The following is a 16,561-nucleotide window of genomic DNA, read 5'->3' as shown; positions in this document are numbered from 1 at the left end:
CTCCTGGATCATGACTTATCCCTGTAACTATGGCCTGGCCGGCTGACCTTCAGTCTAAGGGATGGGTAGTCTGGGGTGGGTGTTGGGGGCAGCAGCAATGCTGGGGTGGGAAGAGGGGTTTGAAGTCTTTTCTGGCTGCAGCCATAGGCTGGGGCTTCTGGGTCAGAAACTGCCCCAGGGTGCCACGTACTCTGACGCTAACACCCATCCCTGTGGTGCCAGGGGGTGGGCCGGGGCTCTGCATGTGCTCATACCCCGCCTCCCCCCTCCCACTGCATCCCTTCTCGCCCTCTCCCTCCCTTCCAGTATTCTCACCTGCAGAACTGACGAGAGTGGTTCATGTTTGGGCCTGCCTTAATGTTTCCCTTCTCGGGGTCGTAGATGGTGGTGGCTCTGGCGTAAGCCCCGCCCAGGATGAACACGAAGCCGTTGAGGGTGACCGCCGGCGCGTACTTATTATCTGGGAGCAGAGCAGGTGGTCAGACCCCTAGGCTCGGCCTCCCCCACCCCTGCTTTTCCCAGCAGACACTCCTGGGATGGAGCCTTCAAAGGCCTCAACTAAGTCAGCGATGGCCCCCGTGGAGATCCGCAGCTGTCCCTGCCCATGGGGTCACCCACTCACTCCCTCCATCCTCGCGAGTCTGGTAGGCTTAGCCTGACCCTGAATGGGGGGAGTCGAGGGGGTGGGTGCACACACCGATCATCGGGGACTCGATGAAGCTCCACGTGTTGGTCTGTGGGACATAGGACTGGAGGACGCCCGCGGCCCGGCCCGCCTCGTTCACGCCCCCGAACACGTAGATCTTGCCGCCGCACACGGTGGCTGCTGCGGAGTGCACCGCCTTGGGCAGGGGGGCCACGGCTTCCCACTGGTTGGTGATGGTATCATACCTGCAGGGAGAGCACAGGAGCCAAGGTCACTGACGGACCTCAGCACGCCCAACCTGCCAGATTCACCACCTCCAGGTTCTGCCGGAGCCGCTTCCCTTAGCCTTGCCCAGGAGCATCCACAGGGCATCTCTCCTGCCCGCTGCAGGCTCTCTGCCCATTCCCATCTCTGAACCCCCGTTCTCGAGGTGCCCCCACCCTCTGGGCCCCTCTCCCCTTTCCTTCAGCAACTCGGCTCCCAGCAGCCACTATACTGTGCACCCACACTCTGGGCTGGAGACGGGGGCAAGCAAAGCAAATGCCCTGCCCTTGAGGGTCCTGAAGAAGAAGAGAGTCCAGTGAGATACACACACACACATTCATGTGTGCACACAAACATGCGCTCACACATACAATGACCCAGTGTAACCGGCTGGGTCTCTGATGGACCAAGTTAGGCCTCCTGGAGGAACTGGGCCAGCACTGACCCTAGAAAGGTGCCACAAGAATGGAGAGCAGGAGGCGGTATGTGGGGAAAGCAGTGCAGGCTGGGCAGATGTGTGGGTCTGGGTGTGGGGAGGACTGAGGCGAGATGCAGAGAGCCCTGGAGACCATTTCCCAACACTCAGTAGCGACAGTAAGCCCCAGGAGAAGTAGCAATAGCTGAAGACTAAGAGGAGACCAGAGGAAGAACTCGCCTTGGAGGATGCCTCCCAGCTTTAGCTTGGGACACCAGAAAGAGCGGTGAGTGCTGGTGGGATGGGGAGCAGAGGCTATGGAGGAAGGCCACAGGATTTCAGCTTCCAGCAGAGTGAGTTCAAGGTCCCCATGGGTGATTGACTGAGGATGTGCCCTGGGCACCTGAGTCACCAGCACCGAGTTGGACACTCCTGCTTGGGAGGTGTTAATGGGTGAGTGGAAAGATGAGCTCTGAGGAGGGAAGCCGAGAAGGGTGCATGGGGGCAGCCAATGGGGTCACACAGTCAGGGACTGGCCCATGGTGGGTGGGAAGGAGGCCACGGATCTCCAACGCCAGGCCTCTGGGATGTTTGTGGAGCATGGCACTCAGGCAGAGTGGGAGACACAGACGCCATCTGTGTGGGAAGGAGGGCTGAGGAGCCATGCGGTGGAGACAGTGGGTATAGATGTCTCCGGGGAGTAGCTCAGAGGGGGAAACTGGAAAGGAATATGGTGTGAAGACAGGGCGTGGCGGCTCACTGCTGGGGGTGCTTAGCAACCAGGGGGCTGTGTCCTGATTTCTAGGTAGGCTAGCTCTCAGGACAGGAGTCCTGGCGCCTGCTGAGTTTCAAGCAGACAGTGGGATGTTGCCGTGTGCGGAGTTTGGTGCAGGATTTGCTACACTTGATCTTAGCCAAAAAGCTGAGAAGCAATGATGGAGCATGTGCTGTGGCCATCCCCATCTAGAATCTTCTGCACCTGCAGGTACGATGGGCACCTCAAGAAGGAGATGAGTGTGACATGGAGCGAGAAGATGAGTCCAGGAGTTCGGCAAGACGAAATGCCTTTGTGTTTAATCTAACTATCTGCATTGGGAATTTCATGTTTGATGGTAGCTGCAGATAACAACTGTTTTGTGGAGTTTCTGACCTTTTTATTTTTTTTTTTAAACCACCAGCACTCAAGTGCAGTGTGAACTGGATGGCTCCCGTGCAGCAGGGTGTGTGTGTGTGGCAGGTTTAATTCTGTTGGCATGTTGATAGCACTGGATAAGCAAAGACAAAATACACACCAGACGCAGGGAGAGCTAAGTTGGGAACAAGCCCCTGGGGGGTGTGTCCTGTATCCCAAGGAGGGGGACAGGTATGCAGTGGCAGGAGGAAGGAAGGCAAACATGACACAGGAGGAGGTTTGTTTGCAAGAATGGGTGCGGGAGCAGCCCAATGACTGATACCCTGTTTTCTCCATGATGAAGGGGTCGGTGGCTGAGCAGAGAGAGGAGGGACAGAGCCGCTTGTGCCGGTGCGGTGGTACGGCCAAGGCAAAACAGAAAAATCGCCTGTAGCCCCCACAAGACCTGGCTGCACCGGCAGGCCTCCCACGAGGAGTGGGACCTGGTTAATGTGAAGGTGGGATTGTCTACATCACCACCCAGCCCGTGGAAACGGTGTGCAGAAGGTCAAGGTTTGGGTTGAGCGGATCTGCCACACATGTGGCACAGGGTGAACATGAGAAAGGAAAGAAGGGAAAGGAGACAGGAGCCCCAGATGGGACACGGTGCGAGGGGACAGCAGGTGGCAGCAGCTGGGCCTAGGAGAACCAGGACGGGGCCTTCACGGCGTCTCTGCTGAATGTCTCAGCGGGTGGGACTTCAGACACCCAGCAGGCGAGCATCTATTGCACTTCACATTCTTCCACGCGTGCCTGGACCCAGATCTGGCGGGTCCTCGCTACAGGATCTCCACAGAGCAGTTCGTTTCTCTAGCGCTCGTCCCTGGGAGGTGATCTAGCTCACGTCCTACTGAAGGGCTCCCTGGGACAGGAGCGGGGTGGTGGTGCTGGCCCAGGGCTCCAGCAGGGTGGGTGTAGCAGCCGGTCCTCCAGCTGCGGGGCTGGAGTCGCACAGGCAGCCCGGTGACTGCCGGCTTTAGGCTTGAGTTTGAGATGTCGGGCACAGCTGACTCCGCCTACCCTCTGCCTGGCCCTGTGGCTCCAGCATAGCAGGGCAGCTGTCTTTGGACAGTGTCAGAGGGTTAGAGTTCAGGTGTCCGTTCCCGAAGCCCCACTCGGCGTCCATCCAGGCAGATCCCCCAGGAAGGGCCGAGCGACAGCGACAGATTATGTGGCTGTTAGTCCGCGGTCCTTTGGGATAATGGCACATCCTGCCGAACACCAATTTCCTGAGATCTTGTTATTCCAGGTGGCTGATTGCCAACGTGCAGTGGCACTCCCGTCAGCTCAATCTGTCAGCTTCCTGCTTGAGAAGGATATGCTAATGACATGCAAATGACCCCAGTGTGCCAGGCATTTCGTTGTTGTCTCTCCAATAACCACAGTTACCATCAACTATTGCTACAAAATATTAGACCCGGTTGTTTATATAATAATATAATACAGGTTTGTCTATTGCACTGCTGCTTCACTCTATAATTATATCATCTTGCTTCATTCCTGGTAATGCAATAGAATGATAATGCACCATGTATCTCCTTCGTTATCAGTGGAATAGCAATTTGTACCAACAGAGCTTCCTGGGGAGCCAGCTCCCTTGTGTCTGTGCCCATCAACATGACCTTCCTGTCACCCCAGTCCTCACTGTGGCTGCTCCAGGACAGGCACAGACGGCGACGTGTGGTATCTCTCTGCTCTCCTGCCTCCTGCACCCTGGAGTCTCCAGGTCAAGGCAGCCGGCAGAGCCCGGCGGGCTGTGGGAAGCTGGGGGGGCTGTGGGAAGCTGGAGGGGCTGTGGGAAGCTGGGGGGGCTGTGGGAAGCTGGGGGGGCCGGGTGCCCAGGGCACCTGTGTCTGTGCTGCTCCCCAGGCACTGTGGCTCCTGAGAGGGAGGTCTCGCCCCCAGCCGGGCTGGCGCGTGCCAGCCCAGGGCCCCGGCAGCTGCAGGCGGGCTGCAGAGCACTGTCTCTGCCTCTCAGTTGGCGTGTGTGATCCTCGAGCAAATCCCCGTATTTATGGAGGATAAGTTCACAAAATGAGTAATCAGCATCCTAGGAGATTAGCCTTAACTGATGAAAGCAAGGCAGGGTGACGGCTCCAGCTCACTTTCCCGCTGCACAGAAAATGCTTCCTTCCTCGAGCGATCCTTATTGGATCAGAGATGACTGGAAACCGAGTCTTCCCGAAGGCTTTGGGGCTCACATGGCCATGCTGCAGGTCACCCCTAAGGCCACCAGTGCCAGGGCCCACCCTAGTGGCATGCTATCACAGAAACATGGGGACACCCAATGCTTCCATCCCAATATGACAATTCACGCTTGTTGCTGAGCCATCCTGGGCTCCACTGGGGGGAGTTAGGACCCACAATGATGAATATTCAGAGCCAGTCGCACTCCAAGATCAGTGTTTCTGTAACATTCGTCAGATGTTCAATTAGCCACTGAGCAAAGTGAGGGCCGTGTGGCCTCTGTGGGAGATGTGCTTTTCGGTGGCGGCTGACGGCAGGGCTGAGACAGTGGCCCGGGATGTAGGAAGGCCTTGGGAGTCAGGGTGCTGGCTGCTCATCTTCCCTGTGGCCTCCTGGGCCATGGTGAGGGCAGGTCAGCCTGCCCGGTATCCCTGGCTCACAGGAATGGGCTTGTGGTATTTCTCCCAGAGACTGGCTCACCCTTAGCCAGGTCTTGGGAGGACGCCAGCAGGAGGCAGGCATGAGCACACATTATATACATGTAGCCTACACAACATGTACACACACATACACACACACACACACACACACACAACCTTGGACCCAGTGGCTTCTATTTTTCCTCTGGAACATTCTAGAACACCAGCCCGACTGTGCCTCCACATTGCTGAGTGTGTGGGCAGGGACTTCCTTGCTGTGCCAACCAATTTCTGGGCTGAAGGGAATGGCAGGAGGGAAGAAGGTCCTGGGTGTGTAAACCGGCGGTTGGCAGGACAAGGCTGCATGACTCCTGTATTGGTCCCTGGGTCCAGCATGGCCGCTAATCTAATACGTCCCTGGCCTGGGGCTCCCAGTGCAAGGTATCCCCTAAGAGTGGAATCAGCCTGGCCAGCTCACCCTGTGCCTTTTGGTAATGAGATCTCAGGCCACCAGCTTGTCCCACACTGTGAGAGGATGCTGGGACAAGGGTTGTCGCCCCGCCTGCACCTGCCACACAGCCCACCTTCCCCTCTCATTGTTGCATGAGAAGAGCCTAAGATGGTAGCCTTGGGAATGGCTCCGTCTCTGGTCCATCGCCACTGAGTGTGGTGCCAAGAAGCAGTGGTGATGTGATTTTTTTTATCTTTCAGAGAAGGTCAGGGTCAGCTCTCACCTCTCCACGTGGTCCACATTGCCCGCCACGCCAAGGCCCCCAAGGGTGTAGATCTTGCCGTCGAAGACGAGGCTGTTGTGCCGGCAGCGGGGGACTGTCATCCTGGAGACGAGGTTCCAGTTGTCGAGCAGGGACATGTAGCACCAGACGTCCGCCAGCGTCACGCCCGACTCCATCCCACCTGTGCACAGGGAGCAGGTGCGGATGAGGGAGGGCCTGTGGGCTGCCTCCTGGGGCCAGATGTGTGGGGAGAGATCCCCTCAGGAGGCTTAGAGGAGCCTCACCTGAGAGGTAGATGTTGTCTCCAGCACTCACGACACTGAAGAACTCACGGTCATAGAAGGGCAACGAGGCCAAGGGGTACCACTTGTTGTTCTGTGGGTTCCAGCAGGTGACGGCCACCAGCGAGCGCTGGGTCATCCCCACCATCTGACGGCCCCCAACCAACACGATGACCTCGGCCACACCTGCAGGGACAAGGACACGACATGCCCCAATGTGCTCAGCATTGGCCCCTGGTTTCTCTCTGCAGGTGGATTGACCCCACAGTGCCTGCATTTGGTGGGGGCTAAGGGTTTGGTCCTCGTTACCTGCCGAGAGGCGGGGCCGGGTCCTCGGCGTCTGCATCTCCTGGCGGGCGTGGGGCAGCATGTGGTAGCGCTTGGCCTCGTTGACCAGGTCCCGACACGCTTCTGATGACTTGATGAGCTCCTCGTTGTCCACCACATTCAGCAGGTAGCTGGGGTGGATGAAGGGCAGGCGCACGGCAGCCAGCAGCTCTGCAGCGTACTGCAGCACAGGGGACACAAGGCAAGGCCAGGCTTGGGGCATGTGCAGAGCACCTATGCCGGCTGGTGTGTGGCTGCTCTGCTCAGCCCAGTGCCACGGGTCACGGGAGCCCTAAAGCGAGGAATGGGGAGGACAAGAGGCCTGACCCCAGGCAGCTGGTCCTGGGGCACCATCGGGGAGACCCTCTGGCTTTTTGTTCCTACACCCCATCCAGGCTCTGGGTCCTGCTGCATACCAGGCTGCTGGGGAAGCTGCCATGAGATGGGACTAGGTCCTGACAGAGGTACAGGTGTGGCAAGAACTTGGGAGCAGGTAGAAGGACCCCAGCCCCAAGTCCCACCAGCAGGCTCCACAACACCAGTAGCCCCCACCCCTCTCCCACTGCACTGAGGTTTTTCATGGACTTGGTGACCTTACTGCTGGGCCTCTCCTCTTTTGTTTCGCCCAGCGAGGACACAGTGACCACCAGGTACCATGGCTTGAACTTGCTGTTTGCTATGCAAAGATCAGTGAACCCAGCCTCTGACTTCAAGGCATCAAAGTGTGTCCTTGATACAAAAACACCACGGGTGGGGCCATCACTGTGGCATTGCATTAAAGCTGTCCCCTTTGATGCCAGCATCCCATATGGGCACCTGCTCTGATGCGGGCTGCTCCACTTCCTCGCTAGCTCCCTGCTGATGACCTGTGAAGGCAGCAGAAGATGGCCCAAGATCTTTGGTCCCTGCCACTCACATGAGATAGCTGGAAGGAAATTTAGGCTCCTGGCTTCTGCTCGGCCCAGTCTAGGACACTGGGGCCATCTGAAGATCTCTATGTCCCCCCTCTCTTTGTAACTCAACTCTTTCAGACACATAAATAAATAATAATTTAAAGATTCATTTATTTTTCTTGGAAAGTCAGATTTATAGAGAGAAGAGACAGAGAAAGATTTTCCATCTGCTGGTTCACTCCCCAGGTGGCTGCAACAGCCAGAGGCAAGTCAGTCTGGAGCCAGGAGCTTCCTCTGGGTCTCCCATGTGGGTGCAGGGTCCCAAGTTTTGGACCAAGCCACAAGCAGGGAGCTGGAAGGGAAATGGAATGACTGGGATACGAATTAGTGCCCATGTGGGATCCCAGTGCATGCAAGGTGAGGAGTTCAGCTACTAGGCTATTGTACCTGGCCCTAAATAACAGGTTTTTAAAAATACCGGGGCAGTAAGAGGAGTCTGGTGTTGGCTGGTGGTGGGGGCTGCAGTGTGAGTTGGCACAGGGTCTGTAACTGCTGCCAGGACGATCTTCGGAGCTTACACAGGCACAGTAGGGTGGAAGGGCTGCAAGGCAGGGCCGACCTCTACTGGGTGCAAAAGGTTGGTGTTGTGTTTTGGGGGGTAATGAGCCGGTGGGGAGCAGTGAGCCTGGAAAAGCTGGCAGGGCCAGGGCCTGGCTGCCCTCAGGCTGAGCTGCCAGGGATGTGTGTTTTCCCTGCAGAGCTGCAGAATTAACTAATGAGGGGTTTTACATAAACCCAGCTTGGTCCCGTGGGTGCTGAGCAGTCAGGAAGAAGCCACGCTCCGTCCTGGTGGCCCTGGTCACGGGTAGGACCGAGACGAGCACCCCGGGGAGATTGCAGGCTCAGTGAACAGGAGAGCCTTGGGGGGGGGGGCCTCGGCGGGGATGTTCTCTCTGCAGGCAGCAGCAGAGAGAGCTCTGGGTTTGACCTGTGGACTCAGGAAGTTGTGGCGACTGTGGTGGCCACACTTACTCCCGGTCCATCCTGACTTCCTTGCTTCAAGAGAAACCTTGCCTCGTTCCTACCCGGTCAGCCCTAGGAGACCCTGCTGCTGGGCTCTGTGCTGTACCTGAGTAGAGTGACTCCCTCCCCATCCTCAGGGGGCTATCGGAGCACTCCCTCCTCTTTGTCCCTCCTTGGCTCCCAGGGCTCCTCCTGCTGGGCCTGGCTTGGACACCAGCTTCTCCAGCTTCTTGTTCAGCTTGATTCACCGCGGGGTGGAATGCTGGCCCCTGACCATACTGAGCCCTCCCTGCCCCTCTCTGCCACTGTTCGGCGCTCCACTGGTTCTCTGCCGCCCCCTGCTGGCCCTCACTGCAGCTCCCACTGCCTCTGCCTGGCGCCTCTAATGGCAGCGAGCTGGGGTTGGGGGGCACAGGGTGGTACCTGTGCACGCGACGCCGGGTCCTTCTTGATCCACTTGATGACCGTCTCATACACCAGCTCTTCGGCCTTGGTGTTGAGGCTGTCGTTGGAGACGTAAGCGATGAAGTCGTCCTTGGAGATGCTCAGGATCTCCTCCTGGGCTGCCACCTCGGGGAAGATCTGCAGTGCGAAGGCCTTGGCCATGTGGTAGAGCTCACTGCACTGCATGGCCTCGGCCATGGCCAGCACGCCCAGGCAGTTGCTGGCGGTCAGCTGCTTCTCTGATGGGGGGGGGATGAACACAGCACTACTGACCCAAGGGCCTCAGAAGGGTCACCTCCTGTCCCCCTGCCCCCTCCAACACCTTCACTCTGGAGTCTTCTCAGAGCTAGGTCCTTAGGTCACACACCCACTATCTGTGTCCCCAAGCCTTGGGCCCATTCCTTGAGGGACTCCCTCTGCCCTAGCACATGCTGGCCATCGGGGTCCTCGTTCTGCTCCTATAGCTCCCCATGACCATGAGGGACAGAGCGAGTAAGGGAGGAGGCCAGGGTTTTATGCCTCGACCTGGTCGGGGACCACATAAAAGGTACACCGTCACTGAATGTGATGACAGGCACAGCTAAGGTCAGCGACTTCTTTTAGGAGATAAGTCAGTAGTACCAAGGCTTACAACCCCAACCCACCATCTCACCTCATGAGTCTGGCCCTCCAATCCAGTTTGGCTTGGCAAAAGGCTCCTCCACCCTAGATGTGCCTGTCCCCAGGAGGCCCAACAGTTTGGGAGCCTCACTCTGTTGCAGGGACCCCTAGCTGCTTCTAGATTGCTCCATGGCCATCAGTTGTCCTTACCCCATGCACCCCATTGCAGATTCAGCACAAGTTCCCCACGCAGGCTCCACCCACCCAGACCACGGGTCCTTGCTGACTCTCACCCTGTTCCTGCTTCTACAGTCACCCAGGGTAGGTGGCACTGAATTGCCAAATTAGCATGCTCCCCTGAGGAGGCCCAACACACAAATTCCCACTTTACACGGAGGGCCTGGTGGGTCCTGGATCCGCTGAGGTGTCCAGACACAGCCAGGCACTGATGCATCCCACGGGTCCTACGTTAAGGGGGCACGAGTTTGTGGCTGTGTTGTTAAAGACTTGACGGCCAGGGCAGCGAGGCCAGCACAGGTGCTCTCATTGTGGCCTGTGTGGGTTCTTGCCAGGCCTTCATGGGGCACAGCACACCTCTCCCACCTCTGCCTATTGGTGGTGCCGATTCTCACCTGCCAACGGTGGGTGGCATCCAGCCCAAGTCCCCGCATGCGTGCACACACAGTCCTCCCCTCTCCAGCCTTGCTGCTATTGGGGTCTCTGTACCACTAGGATCACATTAACCTCGAGTGGGCAGACTCACCGAGAAAGGACACACAGACTTTGCAGAAGGTCTGAAACTGGAACTTGCTGGCGGCTTCCAGCAGCGTCTTGGCGTTGGCAGAATCGATGACCAGGGAGCCGGTGTAGACGAACTCTAACAGCAGCTCCAGCACGTTGGCCTGCAGGTCGGACAGGACGAGCTCCAGCTTCTCCCGGCCACCCTGGCTGCCATCTTGCACGGACCTAGGCACAGAGAGCAGGTGTCGTCTCCTGCCCTGGGGCGCGGCCGCTTTGTGCCGCCTCCTCACAGGGCTAGCCTTCCCTGCACGCCTCGGCTGTGCCCTTGGGCATTAGGACTCAAAGGACACAGCGGGGACACACCTGAACCTAACCACCTGATGCTGCATCTGAAAGAGAAGAGTCTGACCAGAGATGCCCCCCCAAAACAACAGAAAACCCGGCTTAGCCCTACTCGCCATGTCCATGCAGAAAAAGATGCAAATTAAAAAGCATGAGCTGTGGATGGGGACACGACCAGGACTAGCCTCAAAGGGAAACAATACGGTGCCATCTGCTGCCGCCGGCACCCGGCCCTGCAGCGCCCCATGGGGCCTCCCTGCCCCCCGCGCTGGGGTGTCCAGCGAGGCGGCGGCCGGGCTTCCCAGCCATCCCGAGGCTGCCCCTGTCATTCCAAGCCGCCCGGATCCCCTCTCCAAGCCCACTTCTCTCCCCCAGACATATTGTTTCCTTTTGGGCATGAGAAAGGAATCCCTTCATGACAGTACTTTGGAAACCGAGGACGAGACGAGATAGACGGACAGAATGGTTAGAGCCGGGAGAGGGGAGGGGCAACAACCAGGGACTTCCGCCACAGACAGCCAGCAGCCATGACCGGGGCCTGGCCCGGGGCCTCCTGCCACATGGAACACGGGGTCAGAGGTCTCAGTGTGGCCTGCGTGTAGAGTGTGCTTCGGGTTTGTGAACCAGGGGTGGGGGATGGGGAGCAGGGAAGGGACACAAATATATCAAAATGTTTGTATCTGGTGTCTACGGAAAATACAAAACCATTGCATAGGCTCCTAAGACCTGGCAGCCACACCTTACGGCGGGACCTGGAAGGAAATAGATCAGATGAAGCCAAAAAAAAAAAAAAAAATATATCACGGCAACACAGACGGGCGGCCAGGAGGAAAAACACCCCGAGCATTATTAGCAGGCAGGAGGCAGGGCTGTTGGGGGTTGCGGCTCAGCTGCTCCGGTCAGGCCAGCTGCTTCCTGCACCGAGCCTAAACCTGCCCGGCGCTGGGCTTGGTCACATGGTGGAGAAGTGACCCCTGCAGTCCACCTGCTCCTGAGGAGGCCAGGGGCTCACGGCTCTCATAGCTGGTCCCTGGCATGCACCTGTCGCTGGGAGCAGGGCTGAAGGTGTGCAGCAAGCAGGCGGGATGGCCCTGGAGCCAGAAGCTGTGCCCGGGCAATAGGAGTGGGCAACACAAAAGGAAGGGAGCCCGGGAACCTGGGGACCCTGGCTCTGCCGTTGAACTGCTCTGGCTGTCTCTCAGGCTCACAGCCTCCTCTTGGGCAGAAACAAGGGGACTGAAGGAGGTGAGATCTCAAGGCCCTGAAGATGGTAGAGGTTGTGACATGCCCTTCCCGGAAGACTTCTAAAGGCAATCCCTGAGACTGTGAGAACAACACTGGATGTAGGACAGGCCCTGGCGGGAGACGGTGTGCAGAGGCTGAGCCGGTGTCCGGGGCTCACCCCCGACTCTGGGGGCCCTGGGCTGACTCATAGAGCTGAGAGGGCAGGCACTGGTGAATGGAGGGTCTGGGCAAGCACCCCAAGTGCTCAGCAGCCCCTGACATGACTGTACACACAGTGTCATCTGCTGCTGGGCTGGATTTGCATGCAACACGAGCACTCAGCATCCTGAGTGCCCCGAGCCTTGGGGGCCATCTGGACTGCCTTGTGCTCCAGGGTCTGCTGCTTCTGTCTGCAAGGCCACAGCTAGCCTTCCTGCCCCATACCCTTCACGCTCCAGCGGCTGGGCTGATGGGGACTAAGACCGGTTGGTTACTTTCTCCTCTGGCCCCGATGGCCGCTGCCTATGCTGCTCGGCCCATAAGTGCTCAGGTCTAGAGGCATGTCCTAAAGTGAGGCGATGGGGGTGGGACATCCACAGGCACACACATGCAAACACACGCATAAACACACACAGCTGTCCCTAAGAACATTAGGATCCCCTAGTGAAGGGGTGTAGGCAGAGGGGCAGCCCAAAGCCTCCCAGTGCTGTGCCGCCACCTGGCTGCTCGGAGGGAAGGCAGAGGGGACGAGGAGGTGCTAATAGAGAGACCAGGAGGGGGCACAAGTGCCACAGTGCCTGGAAGGTGCTGTCGGTGTGGGGTGGTGGCTTTTGTTCTGCTCCATCGGCCGCTGCAGGGTCACCCCTAGGCTGTAAGGGCTGGTGGAAGTGGTCAGGAAGCTGAAGCATGGCCAGTGGAAGAGAGCTTGGCTGGCTGCGGGAAGAGGCAGAAGGCTGACAGTGAGGTGGGGCTGGACCCTCCGCACACGGAGTCAATTCCAGTGGCCTGTCCGGGTGACCCAGAGACCGAGGGTGGCTGGGGACTCCCTGCTGTGGTCACTGATGTCGTGCACCACAAGGCTTGTTACCGGGAGAACCCTCCTTAACCCCCCTCTCCACAGGCAACTGCACTGCTCCTGTTCTGGGCTGGTTATTGGGCCCGAATGCCCTTGCCAGTGTGGGTTGGGTCGGGAGGCTGCTGGCCCCTCAGGGTCGTGATGCAACTGTGGGGATGATGCAAAACAGGAGCAGGAGGGATGTGCTTGTCTGGGAATCTGACCTTGGGGTCGAAGGTGTGCAGCGAGGGGTAGGCCGGGAGGCCGACTCCCAGCACGTCCCAACCCCTGACTGCAGCCAAGGACTCGTGGGGTAAAAGCCCAGGTCCCTTAGCCACTCCGCCCAGCCTCAGGGACTGGGGATAGGGTGTGAAGGTACCAGAGAAGGACAGGTGCATTCTCAGCACAGGCCCTGTCCTGAACTTGCAGCAGTTTCTTTTTCCAGCCTGCTTGGCCTCCAGTCTCTACACCAGGGGCCTGGGGGTGCGAGCCAGCAGCCCAGTTTCCTGTCTGGGATGGGATAGCAACTTCCTGAGGAAGGGGCTGTGGCCAATTTATAAGCGTTTCTAGCAGACTCACGTGCACACACAGTGCAGGCATGTGACATACAAACACACACGAGTACACATGCACGCACACTTGCCCTTGCATCCTGCTCCCTGGGGTTCTTCTTCCCTTCCTCATGGCTTTTGCACGCAAAGTCAAACTACATTTTTGTTCTCTGGGTGGGGCCGCAAGCTTTGGAGTCAGACCTTAATCCAAAGCTCCGCTCTGTGGTTACTGACATGTCTGCTCACGGGATTATGCATTGCACCTGCTCCTGAGGCAGACATTTCTACAAGACTCCTTGTAGGCAGGACCGGGCCCTGGTCAGAGGAAGAGGACAAAGCAAGGCCTAGAGGCTGAAGCTGCTGTGGCTGCCTTCGAGGGGAGATGCTTAGGCAAGGCGTGCCCCGGAGCTGCTGGGCATGGTCTGTGTCTTTAGGGAATAGATTTGCCCGTCATGCCCCCCAGGCTTAAAGCCAAGCCCTTGGGTGCGGCTCCGGCCTCCTTCTCCAGCCTTGCTCCTCCATTCCCAGTCTCGCTGCTGGCACCATGGCAATACCAAGAGCTGGAAGGCGCCAGAACCCAGACTGTCTCCAAGCTCACAGGTACTCCTCCAGGTCGAGGGGGGCCTTGCCTACCGAGCTGGAGCCATCTCCATCAGGAAAGTCTCCCAGTCTTGGGTTCTGGGCTCACCTGCTCTGCCTGTAACTGCATTGCCTGCCATGTGGAGCTGGGCCAGTGCCTGGGGTGGGGGCTCCAGTTTGCTGCTGGATGAGCAACTTGACTTTCCATTGTGTTCTGTGGTTCCAGGACAAATGGCCACATGGGGGCTAGGATTAGCCAGCCCTGTCCTTGCCAGACTGGCACTCTGGGCTGGAGCCATGGGCATTTCACTGTCTACCAGCTACAGGTGGGAAGGAGGCTGATCTTAAGCTCCAGGCCTAGGGTTGGCCATGCCCATGGGTCAGTGCTGGCCCCAGGTGGAGAGGCACTAGGTTGTCCCATTTCATGATTGTCCCTCCTCTGTCCTCTACAAGAGCCTAGCCAGGGCCACGTCTCTTCCCTGGTACCATCACAGGTGCTACACACTAGATCTGCAGAACCTCAGAGGTGAAGGGGACAAAACTGATGTGGTAACAGCATCAGTCACCCTTTGAGAAGAAGGGGGAAATCCATGCCTCTGATGTGGCCAGGAAAGCCATTGTCTTCTCTTAAGGCCTGAGTTCCCTCCTGGCACCTGCCTGCAGCCAGCTATGCTGGTGGGTTAAGTGTCTGGCGATCAGGACCAGGCAGGGGACATGCAGCCCGGCTCCAGCCATGTGACCCTCCTGCGGTCTGAAGGGCCCTGGCTCTCAGCCCTGGGCTTCTGGAGTCCGCCACTCCTCTCCCTGCCTCTTTCTGTGCCTGTTGGCCAGCAGCCAGCTGCATCGTGGGTGCTGTTTCCCCTGCCTGTGGTTGGCCACTACTCTGGAGAGGGGTCAGAGCCAGAAGGGGACCTGGACATCATTTGAACCCACTTCCTGGCTTATAGCTGAGGCCATCTAAGGCACAATAGGGAGGACATGAACAGCCGGAGACCACTGGACAAGTGGAAGAGTCAGGGGTAGGACTTAGATCTCCAAGTTTCAACAGGTGCACATGTCCCTCCAGTGGTTGCCTATGAGTCCCACCCACAGAACATCCTCTCTCTGCTGCACCTGCCAACTTCTGCCTCACATGGGCCAGGGGTGTCTGTGGGAGCTCACTCCCATGAGTGGGGGACCCTGTTTCTGACCGTCTCTGAGGCCTGTCCAGGCAGCTAGCATAATGCTTGTTCTTGTGATATGCAAGAATCTGACTGTGTATGTTGGGGGGTCTCCTGGGCCACCATAGGACCTCTGGGGCTCAAGCCCATCCTCTCTGCCCTCTCTGCACTCTCCAGCCCACTTGGAGCAAGACCCCAGGCCCCAGGGCATTCCTCTATGGCCCAACAGCCAGCTGCTTTGGTCACCACTGGCTCCGGGACTGGCCAAGAGTGGCAGCACAGCGGAGCCACCCTGCCCCTTGGCTCTCCACCTAAGCCTGGTGACTGGATACATGGAGCCCCAGCAAGCCTGTCCCCTCCTGTGTGGCTGAGGGCCAGAGTGGCTAGGTGGCCTCCCACGCCGGGCAGCCCCGCTCTATGCCAAAGGACACAACGGATCGGGAAGGAGGTAGCAGCCGGAGTGCCGTCCTGCAACAAAACACAGTTGGGCGAGGGGTTAGTCGGCACGTCCACACACGGCCCCGGGCAGCCGGCGCAGCTCCTGTCCTCCCACTCTGAGCTCGGGCCGGCTCGGCGTCCGCCCCGGAGAGGCTGCAAGGCAAAGTGAGCAGCGGATTAATCTGCCGATGGCTGGAGAGACGCGGGCGGTCCTGGGGCCGCCCCTCCGCTGCTTGCCCTCACTGTGGGGCTCGGAAGAGGAGGCCCTGAATTCTTTGCAGGGGGTGTGAAGCAGGTGGATTCATGGAAAAGAAGATGCCTGTGTGCCACGGGACTCCTCCAGCAAGGGTGGGGGGAACGGCTGGGCCGAGGGTGGGAGGAGGGGCCGGGCTGCGGGGCCGGCGTGTTTAAGACACACCTGGGCCACACGGACAGTGCCTGAGCTGGAGCAGGGGAGAGGGGCTCCTCCTTGGTGGAACTGGCCTGGCTGGGGAGGTTTCCTGGCACTGAGTTGGCAGTGGTGGTGATGCTGGGGGTTGGGAGAGGGTACCTGTTCTGGCCTAGTGGGGGAAGATGTTGTGTGCAATGGCCCCTTAAACCTGAGTCTGCAGTGCTTCCAATCTCAGGGAGGGCCTTGGGGTGAGGGGGCGGGACTGGGGCGGGGCCGGGGCAGTGGTTGTGTGTGAAGGGGCTGGGGGCAGGGGTGCAGGAGGAGAGATGGCTACTGGCTCTGTGACAGGGAGTCACGCTTCGGGAACCTGCAAGAGAGGGGAGGAGAAAAGCGACACAAAAGCATCCTACAAAGGAACAGACCCGACCACAGCTGGAAGGAAGGCAAACCTTTGAATCAGGTCCTTGAAATACAAGCTGCAGGAAGCTAGAACATTTTGGTGGACTTCAAACTCTCTGCCTTCAACAACAATTTTCAGGTCTGTAAATGCTTTCGCTCTGCGCTGCTGGTTCAATTCCTTCAACATTTCTGCAGAACAGGGAAGACAGACAGGGCCAGGTTCCCATTAAGAGTTTTCGTTTCTTTTTTAAATTAAAAAAAATAATAATAATTTTTTT

At 58.3% G+C, this 16,561-nt stretch overlaps 1 protein-coding gene across 1 annotated transcript in view; it reads right to left on the bottom strand.

Annotated features, from left to right (window-relative positions):
- KLHL29 (kelch like family member 29) overlaps nt 1–16,561 on the bottom strand; it is a 250,149-nt gene that overhangs the window by 1,595 nt on the left and 231,993 nt on the right. Inside the window, exons 6-13 of the mRNA XM_040993941.1 lie at nt 16,334–16,472; nt 10,168–10,370; nt 8,784–9,043; nt 6,427–6,625; nt 6,121–6,303; nt 5,837–6,017; nt 698–891; nt 316–460 (exon numbers count right to left, since the gene is read on the bottom strand). Of these exons, the coding sequence (XP_040849875.1) occupies nt 316–460; nt 698–891; nt 5,837–6,017; nt 6,121–6,303; nt 6,427–6,625; nt 8,784–9,043; nt 10,168–10,370; nt 16,334–16,472 (1,504 nt within the window). The remainder of the gene's footprint in view (nt 1–315; nt 461–697; nt 892–5,836; nt 6,018–6,120; nt 6,304–6,426; nt 6,626–8,783; nt 9,044–10,167; nt 10,371–16,333; nt 16,473–16,561) is intronic.

This window comes from Ochotona curzoniae, unplaced genomic scaffold (assembly GCF_017591425.1).
Source record: "Ochotona curzoniae isolate NIBS_2020 unplaced genomic scaffold, NIBS_Ocur_1.0 contig_883, whole genome shotgun sequence".
NCBI classification, from domain to species: domain Eukaryota; kingdom Metazoa; phylum Chordata; class Mammalia; order Lagomorpha; family Ochotonidae; genus Ochotona; species Ochotona curzoniae.
The sequence above is the reverse complement of the archived record's forward strand: the minus strand, read 5'-3'. Positions and strand labels throughout refer to the sequence as shown.